Genomic DNA, 21,683 nt, shown 5'->3' on the forward strand with positions numbered 1-21,683 from the left:
TAGTTAACATTTCACAAGAAAAGTTTGATGAAACGCAAGAAATCTAACAAGATGTTAAATTTCTAACTCCGTATTAACTAACTACTTGTTAGTATATATTTAACATGTGTTGATGAAACCGGGCCTAAGACATCTGTAAATTTGAAATTCAATCCTGTTTATGTGATTACCACAATGAAGACCTATCCTTATCATGAATATCTAGATACTTACAGAGATCCCCATGAAGAACTATCAAACCATCAACACAACAATTAATTGTGAAACACACAACCTGACTTTTCACCCCGTTTACCAACATAACATAGCAATACATTACAATATTGTCAAGGTCTTTTTGTAGTCACTCACAATCCTGAAACTTATTTATTACAAAGAGCCTTATCTTTCATTTCAGTTCTTTATTCATATTGTTTCTGCCTGCTGTCATTTCATGATGGATACAGTACTTTTGCATCCATCTCTTGGTACAGGCTGGAGCAAAGTGTAGCTTCCACTTAAGTTCCAGTCTCATCCGGGGCTGTGACAATATGGAAGCTGCTGGGGTATGAGTGGTGTTGATTAATGACATTCGGAGTACAACCAGAGTGTCTGAGTGTCATGAAAGGTGATGCTCATAGGGTTAGTTGTGCTACAATAACACTGTCTGGCCCAGTGGGGAAAGCAATGGCAAACTACCTCACTCATCTTACCTAGTAGACCTCATTTTGGTACTGCCATTGGTTTTTTTGGTTTCCCTATAACTGCATAGCCTTTAGTGATGCTATTTGAGGATCCAACCAGCCTCTGGGCTGATGACCTAACAGAGAGACAGACATTCATACTGTGTGTATATATATATATATATATATATATATATATATATCAGAAAATGAAGGTCTCATAATAATGCCTTGCGGGACCCAATCCCATAATTGTTTCAGTATCAAATAAAGCTTCACCTACTCTAATGCTATGAGTTCTATTTTCTAGAAATACTCCAGACGTGGCCAAATTATTAGAGTAAAAGGTATATTTCTATGTTTATGTAAATTATTGAACTTTATAGCCTAATCCTTGACCTTCTTTGGTGGTAAAGTTACCCCTTAGGATATCCCGGTCTTCACTAACGTACTTTTTTTCATACAGTGGCTACAGTGAGAACCGCAATGTAATTTCATTATTCACATGGTTTTGTGTCATTTTTGCTAGCATTCATGAAATGTTGTTTATTGTCTATATCTGCATATTGTTGCTGTATGGAAGTAAATAATGTGACCTATTGTTAAGACTGTGCATTCTGTATGTTTCATGCATTATTGATATTATTCACATGTTCAGTTGATGGTTTTTAAGAGTGGTTTCAAAGAACTATAAAATTTTGAGGTTATGGGGAGACGAAAGGACCTTTCGCCAAAAAAGGGACTGTCAGAGAGATACTTATTGAGAAACGTAATTCACAGCAAGTGATAGCTTCTAGATTGCAAATATCACAGCGATCAGTAAATACAATTTTAAAATGGGAAGACAATGGGAAGAAAAAATGTCAACAACGTGCTGGAAACTGTTTGCGAAAGAAGAAACTAACCCCCAAGGAGGAAGCAAAACAGATTCATTTGTCAGTAAACAATCGCAAGGTTATTAGTTCGGTATGTAAAAAATTAGCAGATTATGGGTCATTGGTACCAGCCAGGACTGTGAAGCGAGAGCTGTTTACTGCTGGAATGAGAGCAAGATGACCTCAAAGAATACCGAAGAGGTTCCAGTAGGCCAAGACTCTCCGAACATTTTCATCTGAATGACAGTAAAAGGCAAGTCCATGCAAATTACTGTAATTCCTAAATTATAATTCATTATTCCATTTTTACCCAATGTAACTGATGTAACCATACAGTACAGTACAAGTATGACATTTTTCTTTGAAACTGTACAGATTATTGCATTTAATGACAGGCTTACTTGTTTTATTTATTCTATGTTTTTTAGTGACGAATCGGTATTTCCTGTCGAAGAAGAGACAAGTAAATATGTCACGAGGAGAAGCATCCAACTTCAGTGATGGCCCCGAGTGTGTTTTCTTAGTACGGCTGTGGGCGGTTATATATTGTAGAAGGAACTATGAGACGTGAACAGTATAGTATTAGGAACCCGTTTGCTACCTCAGGTGCAAGAGTGCTTTGGCCAAAGTGAATTTATTTTAATGTCACACAGCAAAAATGTTATCGAATTTTAAGGGAAAACAATGTGAAAGTATTTGATTGACCTAGAAACAGTTCAGATATGAACCCCATAGAAAATCCTTGGGCGATAGCAAAGAAAATTTTTTTTTTTCAAAATGGCGCCTGGTAATGGCGACGTAGTGTTTTATTCTCCGAGTAAATTAACCGTAAAATGTGACGAAAAGTGCGGAAAATGTCGAAAATTAGTGAAAAATGGAATGTTGTGTGATTCATGTGATCGATGGTGGCATTATAAGTGCGGAAATTGCCCTAGAGACGTAAAAACTAAAGAAAATGTTGACTGGATTTGTGAGCAGTGTGTTCGGAATGTTGTTGTTGGGGACGGCGTTGACGAAGCACCGAAAACAGTCGATGAGGAATATAAAAGTGCATTAGAAATTATAAACATTCTAAAAAAGGACAATGAGACTCTTAAAGTTGAAAATCAAGAATTAAAAGAAAGACTGCGATCGCTAGAATTTGGGACTGACCATTCTTCGAGTGATATACCGGTACAAGTAACAAACTCGAGCACGTGGTGTCAAGTAGTTCGTGGATGGCCGGCTAAGAAGAAATCTACAACTGAATTTCCGGAAATAAACATTAGAAATAGGTTTTCTGCCCTAAATAATTTAATCCTGGAAGAAAGTGATCGCGCGCGTGAAACCAAATCATCGCGATCCGTTGCCCTGCCGAGTTTAAAATTTAGGCCTAGAATTCAGACTCAAGACCCAATTAGGCCTAAATCAGCGAAGGTAGCTGTGTTTGGTGATAGCCAAGGAAGGGGAATTGCGGGAGTGATTAACGACGAGAATATAGCAGCAACCGGAGAAATATATCCAGGAGCTTCTATCAGCAGTGTTGTGGAAAACGTAGAAGCAACAACTAGGAACTTCGGGAGCGGCGATGCAGTGCTTATCATCGGTGGGACGAACGACGTAGCTCGCGACGACGCCAAGAATGTAAGATCCCAACTTAAACATACACTAGGGAAGCTGACCCACACTAACGTTTTTGTAGTGAACGTGCCCCACAGGCATGATTTGAGTAGAGACTCGTGTGTGAACATTGAAGTGGACAAGGTCAATGCAGATATTGTTAAAATTTGTAAACATTTTCGGAATACTCAGGTTATAGAATGCAGCAGTTTTGAGAGATACTGTTATACAAAACATGGCCTCCATCTAAACAATTCAGGTAAACGAAAGATAGCAAATATTGTTCTAGATTTTATTAATCTTAAGATATGTACTGTAAAGTAGGCAACTCCCTTGAGTTATAATACTGACCAGGAAAACTAGTAGAAAGAGCCAGCTGTACTTCAAGCTGGCTCAGTCAACTAGAAAAAGAAACTCAGGATAGTAAGGAATTTCAAGTTACCCAATTGCAACAGTCAAGTTTTAGGGAGGAAGGGGGTCTGAGATTGCTCTTGGTAAACTGTCAAAGTGTAGTAAATAAACAATTAAAATTCGGTACATTGATGGAATCTTATGAGACTGATGTGGTGATAGGAGTGGAATCGTGGTTGAAAGAAGGGGTGGGTAATAGAGAAGTATTTCCAGAAGGGTACACAGTCTATCGTAGAGACCGAGGAGATAAAAAGGGAGGGGGTGTGTTTATTCTGGTGAAGGAAACTTACTGTTCACATGAATGGTTTACCGATGAAAGGGATGAAATATTAGGGATAAAATTAGTTTGTGATAATATGAAGGAGGTGGGAATTATAGGAACATACAGGCCTGGAAGAGAGGAAAGAGACATGGAAATCTTTGAAAAAATAATAGATTATACTCATAAAAACAATAATAATGATATGGTAATAATTGGGGGAGATCTAAATTTGCCTGAAGTTGAATGGAAAGGAGCTGCAAGTGAAGCCCATGAACAGAAACTGGCAAATAAGTTAATTTGGGAGGGAGGATTTACACAAGTAGTACAAGAACCGACTCGTCTCAATAACTTACTAGATGTATTCTTGGTTAAACCATGGGAAATTGTTGATAAAACTGAGGTAATTGAAGGAATAGGAGACCATAAGGCTGTAATAATGGATGTAGGACTCGTACCAAAAAGGCTTAATAAGAGGGTTACACAAGACAAGAAATTGTACAGAAAAACTAAAGTTGATGAATTTGGGACTTACCTTAAATCACAATTCAGTTGTTGGATAAGTGAAGGGAGTAACGTGGATACACTTTGGGCTAAATTTAAAGGAATTATTTGGGAAGGAGAGAAGAGATTTGTACCTGTTAAGAAGGGTAAAATGACCTCAGACCCTGTTTATTATACAAGGGAAATAAGAAAATTAAAAAGAAAATGTAGAATAGTAAACAGGAAAATCAAAGAGGGTAGGGAGAGTAGAGAAACTAGAAAACAGCTAATGAGGGAACTGAATAGAGTGAAAAAGGAAGCAAAAGAGAATTATATGAATGGCATACTTCAAGAGGGTAATGACCACAAAGGGAAATGGAAAAAGCTGTATTCATATATCAGGAATCAAAAAGGAAAAGGAATCCAAATTCCTACAATGGTGGGAGAAGGGGGTGAACACTATTTAACAGATACTGAGAAAGCAAACCTATTTAGTAGGGAATTTAGAGATTCAGTAGATGAGTGTCAAGAGTTGGAAACCGAAACAGAAGATAGAGAGGGAGAGAGACAGAGGGAAACAAGAAGCTTCTCATTCACAAACGAAGATATTTTCAGAGAAATCCAACTGCTTCAGCAAGGAAAAGCAGCAGGAAGTGATCAAATTACTGGGGAGGTATTAAAGACAATGGGGTGGTACATAGTGCCTTATTTAAAATTTCTCTTTGACTATGTCATAAATAATAGTGTAATACCAAAGGAATGGAAGGAATCTATAATAATACCAATTTATAAAGGAAAGGGTGATAAAAGGAAACCAGAGAACTACAGACCAATCAGCCTGACCAGTATAGTTTGTAAAATTCTGGAGAGTTTAATATCGAAGTACATCAGAGGGATATGTGATAATAAAAATTGGTTCATGAGGAGCCAGTATGGATTTAGAAAGAAATTTTCTTGTGAGGCACAACTGGTGGGATTTCAGCAGGACATATCAGATCAGTTGGATTCAGGAGGTCAGTTAGATTGCATAGCCATAGATCTTTCCAAAGCCTTTGATAGAGTGGAACATGGAATATTATTAAAGAAATTGGAGGGAATAGGATTGGACGTAAGGGTTACACGTTGGATAAAAGCATTTCTAAATTCAAGGGTTCAGAAAGTCAAAGTAGGAAATAATGTATCTCAGGAAGAGAAAGTTTGGAAGGGAATTGCACAGGGTAGTATAATCGGTCCGTTACTTTTCTTAATATACGCAAATGATTTAGGGAACAATATAACATCAAAAATAAGATTGTATGCAGATGACATAATTGTTTATAGAGAAATAAATAACATTGAGGATTGTTCAGAATTGAAGAAGGGACCTTGAAAGTATCCAACAATGGGTTGAAGAAAATAATATGAAGGTTAATGGAGGCAAATCAACTGTTACAACTTTTACAAACAGGAGCTTTAAAACTGAATTTGAATATACTTTGGATGAGGTAGTTATCCCAAAAGATGGCAAGTGCAAATACTTAGGTGTGAGATTTGAAAGTAATTTGCACTGGAAGGATCATATTGATGACATTGTTGGGAAAGCATACAGATCATTACATGTCATAATGAGGCTACTTAAAGGATGCAACAAAGAATTAAAAGAAAAAAGTTACTTGAGTATGGTTCGTCCATTATTGGAATATGCAAACAGTGTTTGGGATCCTCACCATGAATACCTAATAAAAGAAATAGATAGTGTGCAGAGGAAAGCAGCAAGATTTGTAACAGGGGATTTCAGGAGAAAGAGTAGTTTATCAGAAATGTTAAAGGAACTTGGGTGGGAAACTTTAAGTAAGAGAAGGGAGAAAACTAGACTTACAGGATTATATAGAGCCTATACAGGAGAAGAAGCATGGGGAGATATCCGTGAGAGGCTTCAGTTGGAAAATAATTATATCGGCAGGACTGACCACAAATATAAAATTAGAAGGAATTTTAGCAGAAGCGATTGGGGTAAATTTTCATTCATTGGGGAGGGTGTGAAGGAGTGGAACAGTTTACCAGGGGTAGTGTTTGATCCTTTTCCAAAATCTGTACAGATATTCAAGAAGAGAATAAACAGCAACAGAGAAAATAAATGAAGTGTTAGAGGGCATTCGACCAGTGCAGGTTATTGTAAATAAAAAAAATGTGTGTGAATAAATTAATTCCATCCCCTGGTCTAAGGAGTTTGGACAGCCAAAGTAGGGGACTGCCTGTAGGGGTGAAGTACAGTGGGGACTTCGAGGGCCCTGGGACCGCTACGGTAGCTGTGAAGGCCCTTCAGGAACTCTGAAAAGTGGTGGCAAAAGGGGCTCTGGTTAAGACGCAGCTGGTCGTTATGCTACTTAGGATCCAGAACGGGTAAAAAAAAAAAAAAGTAAATAAATAAATGCAATGTAAATATTAATCTTATACCAGTTGTATAGTATCATTTGAAGAAGTAATTCCACATACTGTATATCAGTTGACTATATTTGTAAGTAGTACAGGAGATATTATAAGTAGAATTTTGTAAACAATATAAATTTATTAAGGACGAGCTGTGTGTTTAATAGAAAACATTGTTAGCGTAAATTGTATAATATTGTATTATAGGAAAAATTTTCTTCTCTTGTTAATTTAATATTTAGTGCTTGACAATAATGTATTTTAGTGTACCATTTGCCACCGAGGTAGACACCTCATTTGCAAATAAAGAGATTTTGATTTTGATTTTGAAATCCAAAACTCAATATAACGACTAAAATGGCTTCATTGAGAAGTTCATTCACATCTGGCTTCATGGTGACGATTTAAAGAGCCAGTGTAAAATACAGATTGAGAGTATGCCCAGTCGAAACAAGTAATTTATTAAAGCTAAGGGGATGCATACCAAGTACTAAAGTCATAAATTTAAAAATTGGTAACACCATATGACATCAATTCTCAATTTTTTTAATGTTTACTCTAATAATTTGGCCATGTCATTATAGTCATTCATTTAGCAACTATTTATCTAGGCCGCCTGAACTAATTTTTATCAGTAGTCTCACAAGATCTACCCTAACAAGAGCCTCAGATATGTCAATCGTGATACATTTGACCTCCTGACTATAACATTTCTGCTATATCATGCTGGAATCTACAAGATGAGCTTCAGTGGAATAATGTTTCCTAAACGTGAACTACCTTCTATCGAAACAGTTGGCATTCCAAGAGCTTGCATGCAACACCAGTCAAGATGACTACTGTGTAATTATTGGCTTTATGTTTTTCATATTTCCTTTATACACAGCGTGCTACTACACTAATTCTTCACTTATCTGGTATAACTGCTTCATACATACACTAATCAATTAAGCCCTACAGATTTGGTTCTATATCTCAACGAATTGACTTTGGTGTATGTCCAGAAGTGTTACCAATACCAGCAGCATTTCTAGTTTTAAATTTTTGTTTCTTATTTTCAATATTTTTTTTTGGAGGTCCATGTGGACATTGCTAAGTAATATGAAAGGATTGTGTGAAATTGGCAACTGCGTCAGGTACTGCAAAAGGACATGACCATACCATTGGTGACATATCTTATGCCTCACGTGTAACAGGTGCGATGCCCATTTGCTGGTGAACGGTGTCTTTATACGTGATGAAGGACTGCGATGCCCGTCGACTAATGGAGTATACACATTCCCATGTTGTACAATTGCCACTCTATATCTTTCTCAGTCTGTCGACATTCAAGGCCGTACACAGCAACCAGATGTAGTACCATGCAGTATATTCTGAACATCATATATAGTGGCATCCTTCAGTCACAGAGTGTGCCTGTGACTTCCCTTAATCTCATCCTTGCTGCTTTTATCACAATTCGCACTTCAACAACTACCCCACTATCAGCCTGTAGGCATGACCCTAGGTACCTGAATCAACTTGGATGGAGCAATTAGATGGTTCTGGTGACTCCATGTATTCACTCTTCTTTTTGTTCATTCCAAGGTTGTATTTTGAGAAACAGGTATTGAATCTTCACAATGATGCCGCAGTCCCATTCTGGATCTATCACCAAGTGCAACACCATCTGCATATAAGAGAGTCTTAGGCACACTCCTCTTCAGGTCCCATGAGGTGGTGTCCATGCCGTGGACAAAGGGCAATGTGGACAGAGTGGAACATTGGAGTACACACCAACTTCCACCTGGAAGCTCTCCGAGATGTTGACAGCACAACATACATAACGTCTGATATTCGTGTATAGCATCATTATCCAAATTATAAGCATTTCCGGTACACCATAGTCATGAGTGCAGACCAGATCACATGGTGTGGAACACGGTCAAAAGTCATTTCAAGATCAAGGAAGGCAAAGTACACTGCCTGCTGATGCTGTCAGTACTTTTCAATTAGCATTCTGGAAGTGACAATTGTACGAGTTGTTCCAGCACCCTTAATGAAGATGCACTGGTTAGCAATAATGCCTATCATTTCACCCAGTCAATAATGAAGGATATTCTCAAATATCTTCTCATGTACAATTGGGGGCAAATTGGACGGTAATTTGCACATTTTGCTGGATCGTCATTTTGCTTAAAAATAGTCACAAGGATGTTTGTAGCCCAATGACTGGGCACAGAGCCAGAGTCAACTCTGGCATTGAACAAGCTTGTCAGACAGTTGATAATGAGTTCTTTAAAATGCTACAACTTCCAGAAGTTTGCTGGAAGGTCATCTGGTCCTGGCGCCTTATGGTTCTTCATACTCCTAATGGCAATGTCGACTTCCTTTGATGTGATTCATAAGATGGGACTTACCATCAGCAATAGGGTGATGTGGGAATTCAATGCACGAGGTCTCTACAAATGATGTTTTCAATGTTTGAGGATTTCTTGTTTGTCCTGTAATCACTGGTCATCTTTGCTTCTAATGCACAAAGAGTGGTCAATACTTGTGTAAATTATTTTCAGCTTGAAAATAGTTCTCTCCTCCTTCCTTTGAGTTCAGTGGTGTGCAGTGTTAATCAGAACTATACCGACAAAAAAATATCAAGGATGCCCTTCATGTTCAGTTAAGAACAATGGTTCAATCAGAATGGGAGGAAAATTATTCTTTTTGAGAAAATAAGGTTAAATTTTTACTTCCATGTGCCGTATCCAAATTGACGAGCTGCTGCCGTATTTCACAGAAGACAAGTGTAGGGTGGGGTTATGGAATGTATGACGCAGACAGAGATAATGCTTCGCAAGTGTGAAAAATTTCCTCATACGACTTCGATAGGATGGTCTCCAACAGGCAATATCCCCAGTTCATTTATTAAATAGCCATGACTGCACACACTGTTAAAGAACACACCATATTTAAGACACACTTGTCAGTCAAGGAAAGCACCAGATTGTTTCTGCTCTCGCCTGTTTGTCTCAGTAATATTCTACATTAATTAACATGCTCGAAGGTACAAAGCTGCCACGTCACGATTGTGTATTCCTTCACTCACAACATTGTAAATTCAAGAAATACTGAACGAAGGAATCAACACTCTCAATGGTTCAATTACAGTATTGTTCAGTATGGCCACCTCCCACTTAGGAGCATAGTTCACAATGGTGTTGTAGTGAGTGACTTTGGACTCTGCCCAGGATGAGTAGTGTGTGTGGCGAACGCCTTGCAAAACTGCCTGTACTCTTGGTACAAGTATGTCTTCTCTTTCTATGGGGTTCACTTAGTAGTAAATTTCTGTAGAACAAAGTAGACACTGCCTACCGGAGCTCGGAAGCGACTATGCGAAACGAACGAGAAACTTGTGCATTTGCACCGAGAATTACCTCTGCCTCCCACTTTGCACTTCGCCTCCCTTCCCTCTTCTGACGCACAACGGCTGGCTCTCTGGCGCATCAAATACAGCAAGTTCGTCAATTTGACTTACATGCCCAGAATAACAAAGTAACTTCATTTCGTCATAAAGAAACATTTCCCCGGCAATACGACTGCACCATCATTCTCAACATCATACCAAGAGCATACCTGATTTTTTTATCAGTATAGTTCTGATACACCTTGTACACAGGTCATTATAGTGAGTGCGCCTCGATTCAGCTACAGATTTCTTAGCCACAAATTCGGCAAAGACAATTCTTTCCCTGTGTTCTGGAGTCTCTTGCGAAACCCAGTGTATATACTGCAACCGTTAGGGCTTTAGTCGTCACACCTAAACTAAGTATGAACCAGCTCTGAGCAAATCGGGTGACAAAATGAAACTGGCCCCAAAAATTGGGCAACAAAAATGAGGCTTACATTAGGTATATCAGTGCGATATTACTTAATTTGGTTTCACAAACAGATGTACAGATTGAACATTTCGATGAGAACCGCCAGAAGTCACTTACCAGGCTTGAAGTCTCATCCTCCCTACTTTCATAAGATCACCGGCTGAATTCGTAGAGCAATATGGGTAATGGAATGTCCGATAAAGAAATAAAATAGGCACTATCTAAGATAATGAAAGTAGGATTCTATAATATGAGAGGGATATGCTAATATTGCTAAATGAGAAGAATCTCCGTTCAAGTATATATTCTAAACATATTTATTATATTCATATGAACCACACAAATAATGTTGTATCTCAACTTAAGTATAAAAGAAACAATTAAACTGATACAATTATATACATTATATGCCTTCTTTTCTTGAAAATGTCTTGGCATAATTAATTCTTGGTGTACACCAATTCATTCGATCAACATACACTGATACATGATATATATTTAAAAAATGGATATTGAATGGTATCCTTTATTTGCTAAACTCTCGTCACAAATGGATATTAAATATGGTTCCGGTACCGAGGATAGAACTCGAGCCTCCTGGGTAAGAACCAGATATCCTTCATGTGTTAGTCATAAATGGATATTAAATAGTGTCCTTTGTCTACCGGTCATGATTTGGAGAAAAGAAAAGAAATTATAACACAATATAAGCACATCTGATATACACACACGAGATTGCATTGCCGAGTATCGAACATGTGATCCATTTGACCACGACAAATGTATATTTACATTGAACACTTACGATGAACATACATGCTGAACATATATGTGCGTATCCTGGGTTTACCTAATAAATTATATATTAAAGAAAATCAGTCAAAAGCTGGAATCAAACCTATCACCATAGTATACTTTGGGAAATGATAAAACACACAGAAACATACATATAAAAAATATCAAATATATTTACACAACACATCTTGAAGATATGGCTTAACCAAGCCATAATATCTGGTTAAATCTTCGCTCCAACATCATTCGAACCAACAGGCTTCGGCTTCCAAGGTAAAAATTTTGGGACTCCAATCAGAGACTAAATTAATGCTTAGCACGAGAAGGGATCTATCCTTCACAAAATCCGGAAATTATCCGTGTTACTTGCAACGTATAATTAGAACGGGATTGAGATTACTTTGGTAAATGAAAAGAGCTTGGCCCGTTAACATCGCTTTGCTAGAGACTGCAAACTTTGCTCAGCCTACGGTCGACCAGCATATACCTGTCCATCACAATATCAGCTGTGACTAGTCCTGGGTTGTGGATACCATAAATCGTCCGTCACTCTCCCTTTCATTTCTCTTACATATCATCTCGGCTCATTGTCAAGTATGCACTCACTTGAAAGCCATTATTTCTTATTATTCATCATTTGGCTATATATTCAGCCCAATTCAATATCTCACAACAGCTATAATTATTTATTCTTCCTTATCACTCCAACAACAAAACATGTTACAGCTTCGCCCTCTCATGTCTTGGCATCGTATCTCAATCCGTTCATTTAATTCACAGAGAAAACCCCATTATTTCAGGTTATTTTATTCTCACAATTTCACATATAATTATAAATTAATTACACCTCAGTTTGAATCAACTCCAATGATTATCTAATATTATCTGGGATTACAAATACCCGAATCTCAAAGTATCATTTATATCCAAATTACTCTGAAGATCTTTACCAGACAAAGAAATATAAATCTAGCTAACTTGCCGTTCTTGCAAAAGATAGTTCATATAAGCTAAGAACTTTGAAGTCTATATAATAATTCATGCAAATGAATTTTTTTAAATATCAATGATTATCTTAAAAATCACTTGATGATCCTACCTAATAATAAATCTTTCCCAGTCATACGCGCATAATGTTCCCTACATATTTAATATTTAATTATGACATTATAATATTTACAAATATTATTATTACTGGCATGCATATCTCGTGTTTAGGGTATATAAAAGTATGTACTTAACACTTGGTGAGTAAGGTTGCTGTCATCTAGGGTACATCTTAGATCTTTACACGAACATGATGAATATTCTTGTTCCTAGTAGTCCTTGGTTCTTCTTCATACGACGATCCATGACTCGAACTGCTGTTTTCTCAGTTGAATTTCGGGACGATCCTTGTAAAGCTGATTGCAGGCACTCAGGCGCGACTCTTGTAGGTTCCGAGTCTTGGGTTCGACGACCACTCACGAACATACAGAAAAATGGAGAATGAGTTATGAAATACTGTTTTATGCACTTTCAAAGGGGGGCCTACTTGTAACAAGATCCACTCTTAAGTTCAAACAGATTAACGCAAGTAGTGATAAGTTGTAAAATCACTGTTCATTCCCTGACCGTCACACAGACTATCACAACGAATGTCCCTGGAGGATGCGAATATTAATTTTGTCAAGAACAGTTATTTAATTTTTGCTAAATGTCACTCGTTCTTAAATGCTCAGGAGCGGTGATAATTAGCCCCTGCATATATTAATTAACTGTCTCACTACGCCAAATAACCTGAAGCGTTTGCCCTCCGTTGGTGATTGCACCATAGGTCATAATTAACTTCGACGATTGTGATGTTGAAATGCCAAATTAAGGCTTCTATTCGGCAATTATGTACATTAACTTGTACCACACGGCTTATTCCGTAAATATATTTACATCACGTTGATGTGTTTCTTCAATGGCACAACACTTTGTACACTGATGTCCAAGTAACTGATATTCAAGTCCGCTTCTGATATGTTGGGCTGCCACTATACAGACAACAATTAAGTAACGTGTTACCACTGCAGTTACACAGTTGATAATGAGATACAGTGTCTAGGTCTTGGATATATTTATAGCCTACAGGCAAAATGGTCAGGGGGGAGGTGAATTATGCCCCTGTTGGAAATGACAGTCCGGTAATCGAAGTTTTTGAACGACGTGATAACAATCGAATTAAAACTCATGACCTCTACTTTCTACTGAACATCTGTGAAACCAAAGCGATCAGTAGGTTATTCATAATTTCGAAAGTGTCCTTTTGGAAAATCATGCGTCATGTTTCATCATGCAATATCTCCTACCTTTTACCACATGTTGTCAGATTTCAGTAGTCGCCTTTGATCTGCGTACTACTGTATGATAGGCGTCATTATTGATCCATTAATAAAGTATTGTATTTATATGCATTGACAGTCAGCATAAAATACATTGGTTCGAATGGGACCCGTTTCATAAATTTAGAAAAATTATGTCATATAGAAGTATTCTTCTTCTTCCTCATTTTCGTAAATTATGGTGAAGTGGTAGTAATGAATGCGGTGTTGAATTTATAGTGGGCACACCATAATTTGGCCCTGTCTCTAAAAACCTTCATCTCCGTTTGTAGCGTTATCATCTCTTCTCGCTCGCTCGGAAAGAGAGCACGGTTTCAAGGTTAACAATACTGCGCTGTCTTCTTCTCATCACAGCATAGGGAAACTGCTCCCTCCGGACTGGCGTGTCGCGGATCATACCCCGGTTAAGCATACAGAATGCTAACTACTGCGTTATATGTCACAGGATGTTGCGGAAAACGGCATATATAATTAGCCAGACTTCCTAACATGTCCATAACTTGATGACGAACGGTCACAATACAGTATGTCTTAGTCTTTTCCTGCACCTCTTCTTGGACTGGAATCATCCACAAGAACGTTTGATTTTCAATACAGTAGGAACTAGGTTATGTTGTACCCAAGTTTACTGTGACGGTTGCAATGAATGATCTGTAGAAAGTGTCCACAAGTTGTCAATTGCATTCAGAATCCTTTTAAGAGATTTATGAAGCATATCGGCTTTGTAATTACGACAGACCATGCTTTCAAGTTTATGCTTATATTCTTGCAACACAGTCCAAAAAAACCTGCTAAAGGCATGATTCTTGAGGTGATCAATCTAATGCAAGTTCTTAGTTCTAACAGAACTTCAGTTGGTATAAAACACTCAAAAATAATCCACTTCATCTAACATTTGTTGACAATGTGCACATTCAGTACCACATGATACAACAAACAAATTCTCCCACTCAGGGACAGAGAAAAAGAGACAACAATCAGGAAGTAGGTTTATCACAATGAACTCTGACTGTCCTATATCAACACAGACCTATCCACATTATCAAACAAATTGTACACTTGCTTGAAGATAAACCGATGTCCAGAATTATCCCATGGAATATCTGCAAGCTAATACTCAGAGAAATATAAGAAAACACTAGTAAAATGCAGGGTAAATGCTGTAAAAGTGAAGCATGGATCAAAGGTAAATGGGCATAGAGAAGTGCTTATGGGTCAATTTATCTCCAAAGAAAAGAGACTGGGATGGATCAAACACATTTCAATGACACTTGGGTGAATTATCAATTAATAGAAAATTTAATGATCATCATAATTTTACTGCAAAACCAGTTACAGTAAAAATTTAACAGCTAAAAGATAGCTGGCATCTCACAAAAGTTGACTCTTAATACTGTCGAATGAGACTGCATAAGCACTGTACAAAACAATTTACACTGAAAATGAAATTTTCACACCATACATAGGATTTCTACAAACCAATTTTACTAATTCAACAAAAAGTGGAAAATGCATTGGCCACTGCATTCACATTCACTCAAGACACTTATAAAGTCACCAATGTTCATAAAAAAATACAACATGAAAATATCTTTTAGAACCAATAACAGACATCTTGATATATTACACAACTCTAACTCATTAAATAAATCTAATGCTTTTCTAAGTATGGAATATACAGATTCAAATGTAACAACAGTAGCTCTTCGTACCTTGATCAGACTGGACGTACCTTGATTATCAGATACTCTGAAAATATCAACGCCATAAAATATAACAGATTGTCTGCAAGAGGACAAGTTGTTTTATGTCGCACCGACACAGATAGGTCTTACGGGGACGATGGGACAGGAAAGAGCTAGGAGTGGGAAGCAAGCCAAAGTATCAAAATAAATGAAAGTAAATTTAGTTCAAAAAACTTAAAAACCCAAAACTTCTTTAAATCACTAATTATTCCACCTTGCACCAGAGTGCATGACCTCAGCTTTTTGTGGGGACATCTATGGAGAAAAATTCAAACTTTGTGATGTACACCAAAACAAAACGAAGAAATCCAGTCAGTTTAGGAAACGTTAAAATAACATATTAGTCAGTTATTCAGTACTGATACATTCTGATCAATGTCCCAACTTCATGCATTAGCGGTTTCAAGTTTTGTTCGATAGATAGTGTTCCCTAAGGCGCTTCTTTTCAATGTGCGGGGTTGAGGTGCACCTCCCGGTACAAATATTATAAGTCACAATGGACTAGTACCATCACAGACCACATTAGGGAGAAAAAGAATATTTTTCACTTGCCAAGAGATGGCTACAATGTGTGTAGTATACAAGCAATCAAACACAGTATACAAGCATATCACCCGCAACTTGTATCAATAAATTACTGTATTATTTAGAAAACAATAATTAATATAATCCATAAGATAACAAAGGTGTTTCATTTGGAAACAACCAGTAAAATATCCTGTAACAGTAACAAAAGAATGTATCCTTCAGCTACTTTGTGTTCAAAACTAATTAACAAATTCAAAAGTATTAGTAGGAATGATACCAGCTACCAAATGACATAGAGGTCTTGGAATAATCCTAACTGCTGCACAATTCATAACGGAAGATCGTGGAAAAACTTGAAGGAAAAGTGAAAACCAGGTATGTAAACAGTCAATCTCATAAAAAAGTATATTATCGGTAGGACTATCAATCATGTGCACTACAAAGATGGATCAAACCCCAGTATCTGTTGTGCCATTTTCTACCCATTTCCATTATCTGACGATGGCTTATCAAATTACGTACATTACCTCAAGAGAGTTTTCCTGCGATGACTCTGGCTCGGTTAACTCTGAGTTAACTTCTTCTTTCAGAGCTATCACTTCTGGTACATGTTCAAGATTTTCCTGTGGAAAATAAGATATATTAGTAATGCTCATAACACACATCTACAAATATAGTCACTAACAAATGAGTAGGGAGCGGATTTTTATGTGCTAAAAATGTGAAAAATATTTATTTTTTATGTGCTGAAAAACTTTAAAATATGTGATAAAAAATTGAAATTATTTTCCTTTACATATCACATAACTACTCGCGCTCAAGAAGTAAATAAATATAATGTTTTTTGTTAGAATATGGTGCTACCAAACGCGCTCCTTAAGGCAAAAAGATGTCTGTGTATGGAAACGTGCTGAATGGTATATTAATTTTAGATATTCCATAGTAGATATTATGAATGGGTATGTTTTAAAGGTACTGATTTGCTTAAATATGGCAAAAGCAACCTATCATCTTTGAAAAAATAGTACCAGTTCATACTCACCCATCACACGCTGGAATATTACTTGCTAGAAGTAGTCTCAGAATTGCAGTGACCAACAAAGGTCATCTCCAAATTGTCCATCACAAATGCATGCAGATTATCTCTAAAGAACGCCTTATACTGCGAAAACGATCGCTCCACATCACAGGGAGTCAGACGAGCATACTTAAAGAGAGGAATGTCACCAATAATAACGCCATCAATTTCGCCAACATGAGCACCCTCTAATGCATTAGAAATTTGGCACATTGTTTGAAATCCTCTGTTTTTTCTGAACAAATTTTGATATTTGACCTGTAACAGTCCCTGTACCTGCGAAGCCGGGAGTGAATCTAATTTATTTTCAACAGCGCACACTTCCTTCACTGTTTTGGATAACAGGTTAGTGGATTTTTCAAGTATGTCTATAGTTTTCACAAGAAGCTTAGATTGGCAGATATAAACGCCAAATCATTTTTCAAAGAGCAGTCTTTTAGTATCTCTTGAAGAATCTCAATTGACGACGCATCGTTTTTATCTAGCACGTTCGCAACGGATGCAAAATTTTCGAAATTGTCTGCGTAGTATACCACAGCACTAAGCCAGGTACCCCACCACGTAACAATAGGCAGAGGAGGAAGCGAAAGATCCGGGTTTTTCTCTTTAAAGATATCGATTCTTGAGGATGCTTTTTCGAAGACTTTTTTGCCATTAGACACTAATTTATCCACTTGAGAACACTGAGCCCGCACAGTTTCATATAACCTGTGTAGAGCATGAACAACGCAAGTTACGTGTATCATTTCCGGATAGCTCACACAAAGGCCTTCGGCTGCCTTTTTCATGTAAGCTGCTCTGTCAGTAAGGAAAAGCAGTACATGGTCGTATTTTATACCTTTTGGCCAAAGTGAGTTCATGGCTTCATTGAATAACCTAGCTACAGTGACGTGATTTGCAGCAAGCATTTCTTTACACGCTAACAAATAAGAATGTTCGCAAGCAGTTTTGTCATTCTTCAACACACCAACTACAACATTTCCTACTTTTATGCCACTTGAATAAGTGGTTTCGTAAATGCTCACCCACAGTTTTTCGCTATCACATACTGCCCGAATTCTCTGTAAAGTTTCTTCGTAACATTTTGGGAGACAGTTTTTCCTTAATGTAGATTCGTCTGGAGGCTCAAAATTAATGTACTTTGTTAGGAAATTTCTCAGCCCCGGATTATTTATTTTACCATGAGGAATGTCGGCGCAAACAAATGCTCTGCACACATCTAAATAATACTGGGAATATTTAGATGGGCCAGCATTTGAAGTAGCTGGTTCAGCTATTAGTAATTGTCGCGAACGCACACGCGAAGGAGCCGCAGTATGCTTATTTCCAGACAAATGCTGGATTAGTTGAGAACGTTGATCTGCACGTACTGTTTACCACACGGTTGGCAAAATAATACTTTTCCATCGGTAGTGAAAATGCTTTTAAATTCCACTACATATTGTTGAAGACGCGACCTTGTACTCGACTTCTCTTTTGGCATTATTCTACAGGTTACGGCACACGCATTTATGGTTAATCACTTTTCAATAAAAAGAATAGCAGCGGACACTGAAGGAAATATTTCTTATAAATCCATACAAAATCACACGACCACGGGAATGATATGTGGACCCGAACAGCTCACCTTACTCTTAGGAGTGATGAAATTCCACTACCTAATGGTGGGGCAATATTCTTCCGAGTCTCCCGTGTCGTAACGGAATTACGTCACCTTATCTCTCCGTGATTGCCTTTCGCTGATATTCTATAAACAAAACCCGAGAGGACTGACTCATAAAGAGTTGGAATGACATCATGCAAGGAAACATCTTGTGCAGCAAATCAAATCGATGTCTAAATATAACGACGTAGCCAGTGACCAGCAAGTTTTAGAACTTATGGAGGGAAGTCCATAAATAGCCGAAACATTCAGATACATTATGTTAAATACACTGTTAAAAACAATACCGTAATCATAAAATGAAAATATGAGCATTGTTTCATAACACAGAAGCATTTTAAATTTTATTGATCAACAAATATTGGCGATTTATGTGCTAATTATAGATTTTCTTAAAATATGTATTTACATAAAAAAAATGTGAAAATATGTGTTTTATGTGAAATAAGATTCAGTTTTTACACTTGGGGATGCACAACAGGAATAATGAACTTCGTAACTTGCGTTAAAACTTCCGCAAAAAAAATATGTAATTACATAAAAATCCGCTCCCTACAAATGAGCATGTTAATTCATTAATTTCCAGTATTACAGATACTTTCAGGATTTCACAAATGTTTAAAGAAGGTTTCTACCAGCAGATGATTGTTATATCCAAAGGCTGTACTGAGAAAGGTGTTATTATTCTTGCTCACTCCTTATTTCAGAGACAGGATGAGACAGAGAACAAAATACAAAATGCGAAACATTTTCTAGCCATACCAGAAGATATAATACCAGAGATGGAATTGGGGCTATCTCACACAGAATTTGGAAGGAAGCAGCCATAGGCATAAACACTAAATTGTATGAACTGTTATCATATGTTCAATCATATCAATCAAATCATAAAAGTTGTCTGAACCAATTAGAAGCATTACATTTCTAAATGATTTTTTGTTCTCAGCATAGAGTTTACTTATAGACAGATTAAAATTACTTGAAATAATGGAATCTCATTCTCTACTATGGTTTTGCTGAGATCACAGGGGCTACATAAAACATTAATACAGTTCTGTTTCAAACAGCATATTTCAATGGTTCCAAGTGTAAAATAAAAAACATAAACATGAAAGAAGCAGACTTATCACAGTCATACAACAGTAAAAGATGTGATGTAGCCCAAGGTCAAAGGAGCTAGAAATGAAATATTTTACTACTACAAGCATGTTATGTAGTGTTCTGTGAGGAGCTGAGGGGATGAGGAGAATCAGCAGTGTTGGAGTGTATATCTGCAGTTTCAGAAGATCTTTTATGATCTACTACGATACATTTAAATTTCATTCTTGGATTCATAAAACCTTGTCAGCATTTAAGGGGGAGGGACTGTGATTAAAAGCTTATGTTTTCATATAAATTAAGTAACTAATAAAAGTGAATTAAAGTAACAAGTTCTAGAATATACCAACTTACCACATTCAATACAGAAGAGAAGAGTAGCTGAACTAAGGAATGGATGAAAAGGATGCACAAAAAGGACAGGGAAATAATGACAAAGAGGAAAGAAAAAAATCTGTTTAATGTGCCTTAAGTCCTTAAAGTGTCAGAGCCAACTAAGAAGGGGCATATAATCATTCTCAGAAATCATACATTCTAGAGCCCTTAGACATGGTTCTCTATATAACATAGAATCTGACCTGTATTTGAGGAATAAAATGAGCTAATCACTATTCTGTCTTTCTAGAGGAATTCAACATCTGAGCAAAATACTTATTTTGAGAGAATGTACATTCAGATTTTGAGCTATTTCATCCCTCGTATGTCATAGGCAAATCTGCTCGTTCCTTGAAACACATATCTTCCAGCACATTGTGGATGTGAGGGTAACCCAGAATAATCAGACCTGTGTTGACATGATGTTTAGCAGACTGTTATATCCAGGCTCAAAAACACCAATGAAAGATTCGTGATTTAACTTCTTCTATTCTAATTATGGTAGGAGTAATAATTTTTAACATGTGGTGCTAATGCTGGTGCAGTAGTGTAGGAGGATATTAGTTTTTTAAAGTACAATTGGCCAACCATCCTCTATTTTAATCAGAGGGGAAAAATAAAAAAGGTTCAACCCCTAAACCGAAGTAATTTCGATACTGACAGTAAAAGGTCCAGACTAATCCAAGCTCAACCTAAAGTTCCTAAGAGTTGGCTGCTTTCTGTAGTGCATTGTGGTGTACTCCCCGACAAATAAACAAAACAGAATTGTACTACGCATAGAAGCTCATTGAGCAATTGGAGACTGCTGGTGTTAATACTGAGGAAGCACATAGAAAATTATGCTCCTGCCAAACTTATTCAGCTATTAAGGGTTCATTTCTGACATCTATTAATTTATCTGGAATTAGACCTACAAGTGATGCAGTTGTTTTTCCTTCAAGCCAGGCATGTTCCTCTTTGATCTTTGCTTCCAGGTCCATTTTGCACTGCAAACTGAAGTAGTAAGAAGGTACTGGAATGGTTGATTACTTCCACTGATCTTACACTGAAACATAAGCCAGAAAAAGATATTTCCTTATTGATCTCATTGATACTTATGGTGTTTGTCTACAAACTAAGCAACAACCTTGTCATTTTATATGACCATCAATATTATGATCATACCAAAAAAATAAAAAAATTTACATGACTGTTGATATTATGATCATACCTATAGGACTTCAAGTTTTCTATGACTGATACTTCGATCAAAGCTAAGGACCTGCAGTTTTACATGATTTCTAAAACAGTGATCACTTCCATAGGAAATATAATTTAACTTATCTGTCGATATCAAGATCATAGTCAAAGGACCCCTAGTATTACATGACACATTATATCGTATTAATAGCTATCTAACATATAGTTTTATATGGAACTGAAACTGCAACAAGATGACCTTTCTTGAAAATTCAGTGACTGTTCGTTTTGCATATCACTCCGA

At 37.0% G+C, this 21,683-nt stretch overlaps 1 protein-coding gene across 1 annotated transcript in view; it reads right to left on the reverse strand.

Moving 5' to 3' along the window:
- LOC137503264 (uncharacterized) overlaps positions 1–21,180 on the reverse strand; it is a 40,571-nt gene extending 19,391 nt beyond the window's left edge. The window contains exons 1-2 of the mRNA XM_068230806.1: positions 21,115–21,180; positions 16,514–16,609 (exon numbers count right to left, since the gene is read on the reverse strand). Coding sequence (XP_068086907.1) covers positions 16,514–16,609; positions 21,115–21,180 — 162 coding nt within the window. The remainder of the gene's footprint in view (positions 1–16,513; positions 16,610–21,114) is intronic.
- Between the last annotated feature and the right edge of the window lie 503 nt (positions 21,181–21,683).

Source organism: Anabrus simplex, chromosome X, assembly GCF_040414725.1.
Source record: "Anabrus simplex isolate iqAnaSimp1 chromosome X, ASM4041472v1, whole genome shotgun sequence".
NCBI lineage: Eukaryota > Metazoa > Arthropoda > Insecta > Orthoptera > Tettigoniidae > Anabrus > Anabrus simplex.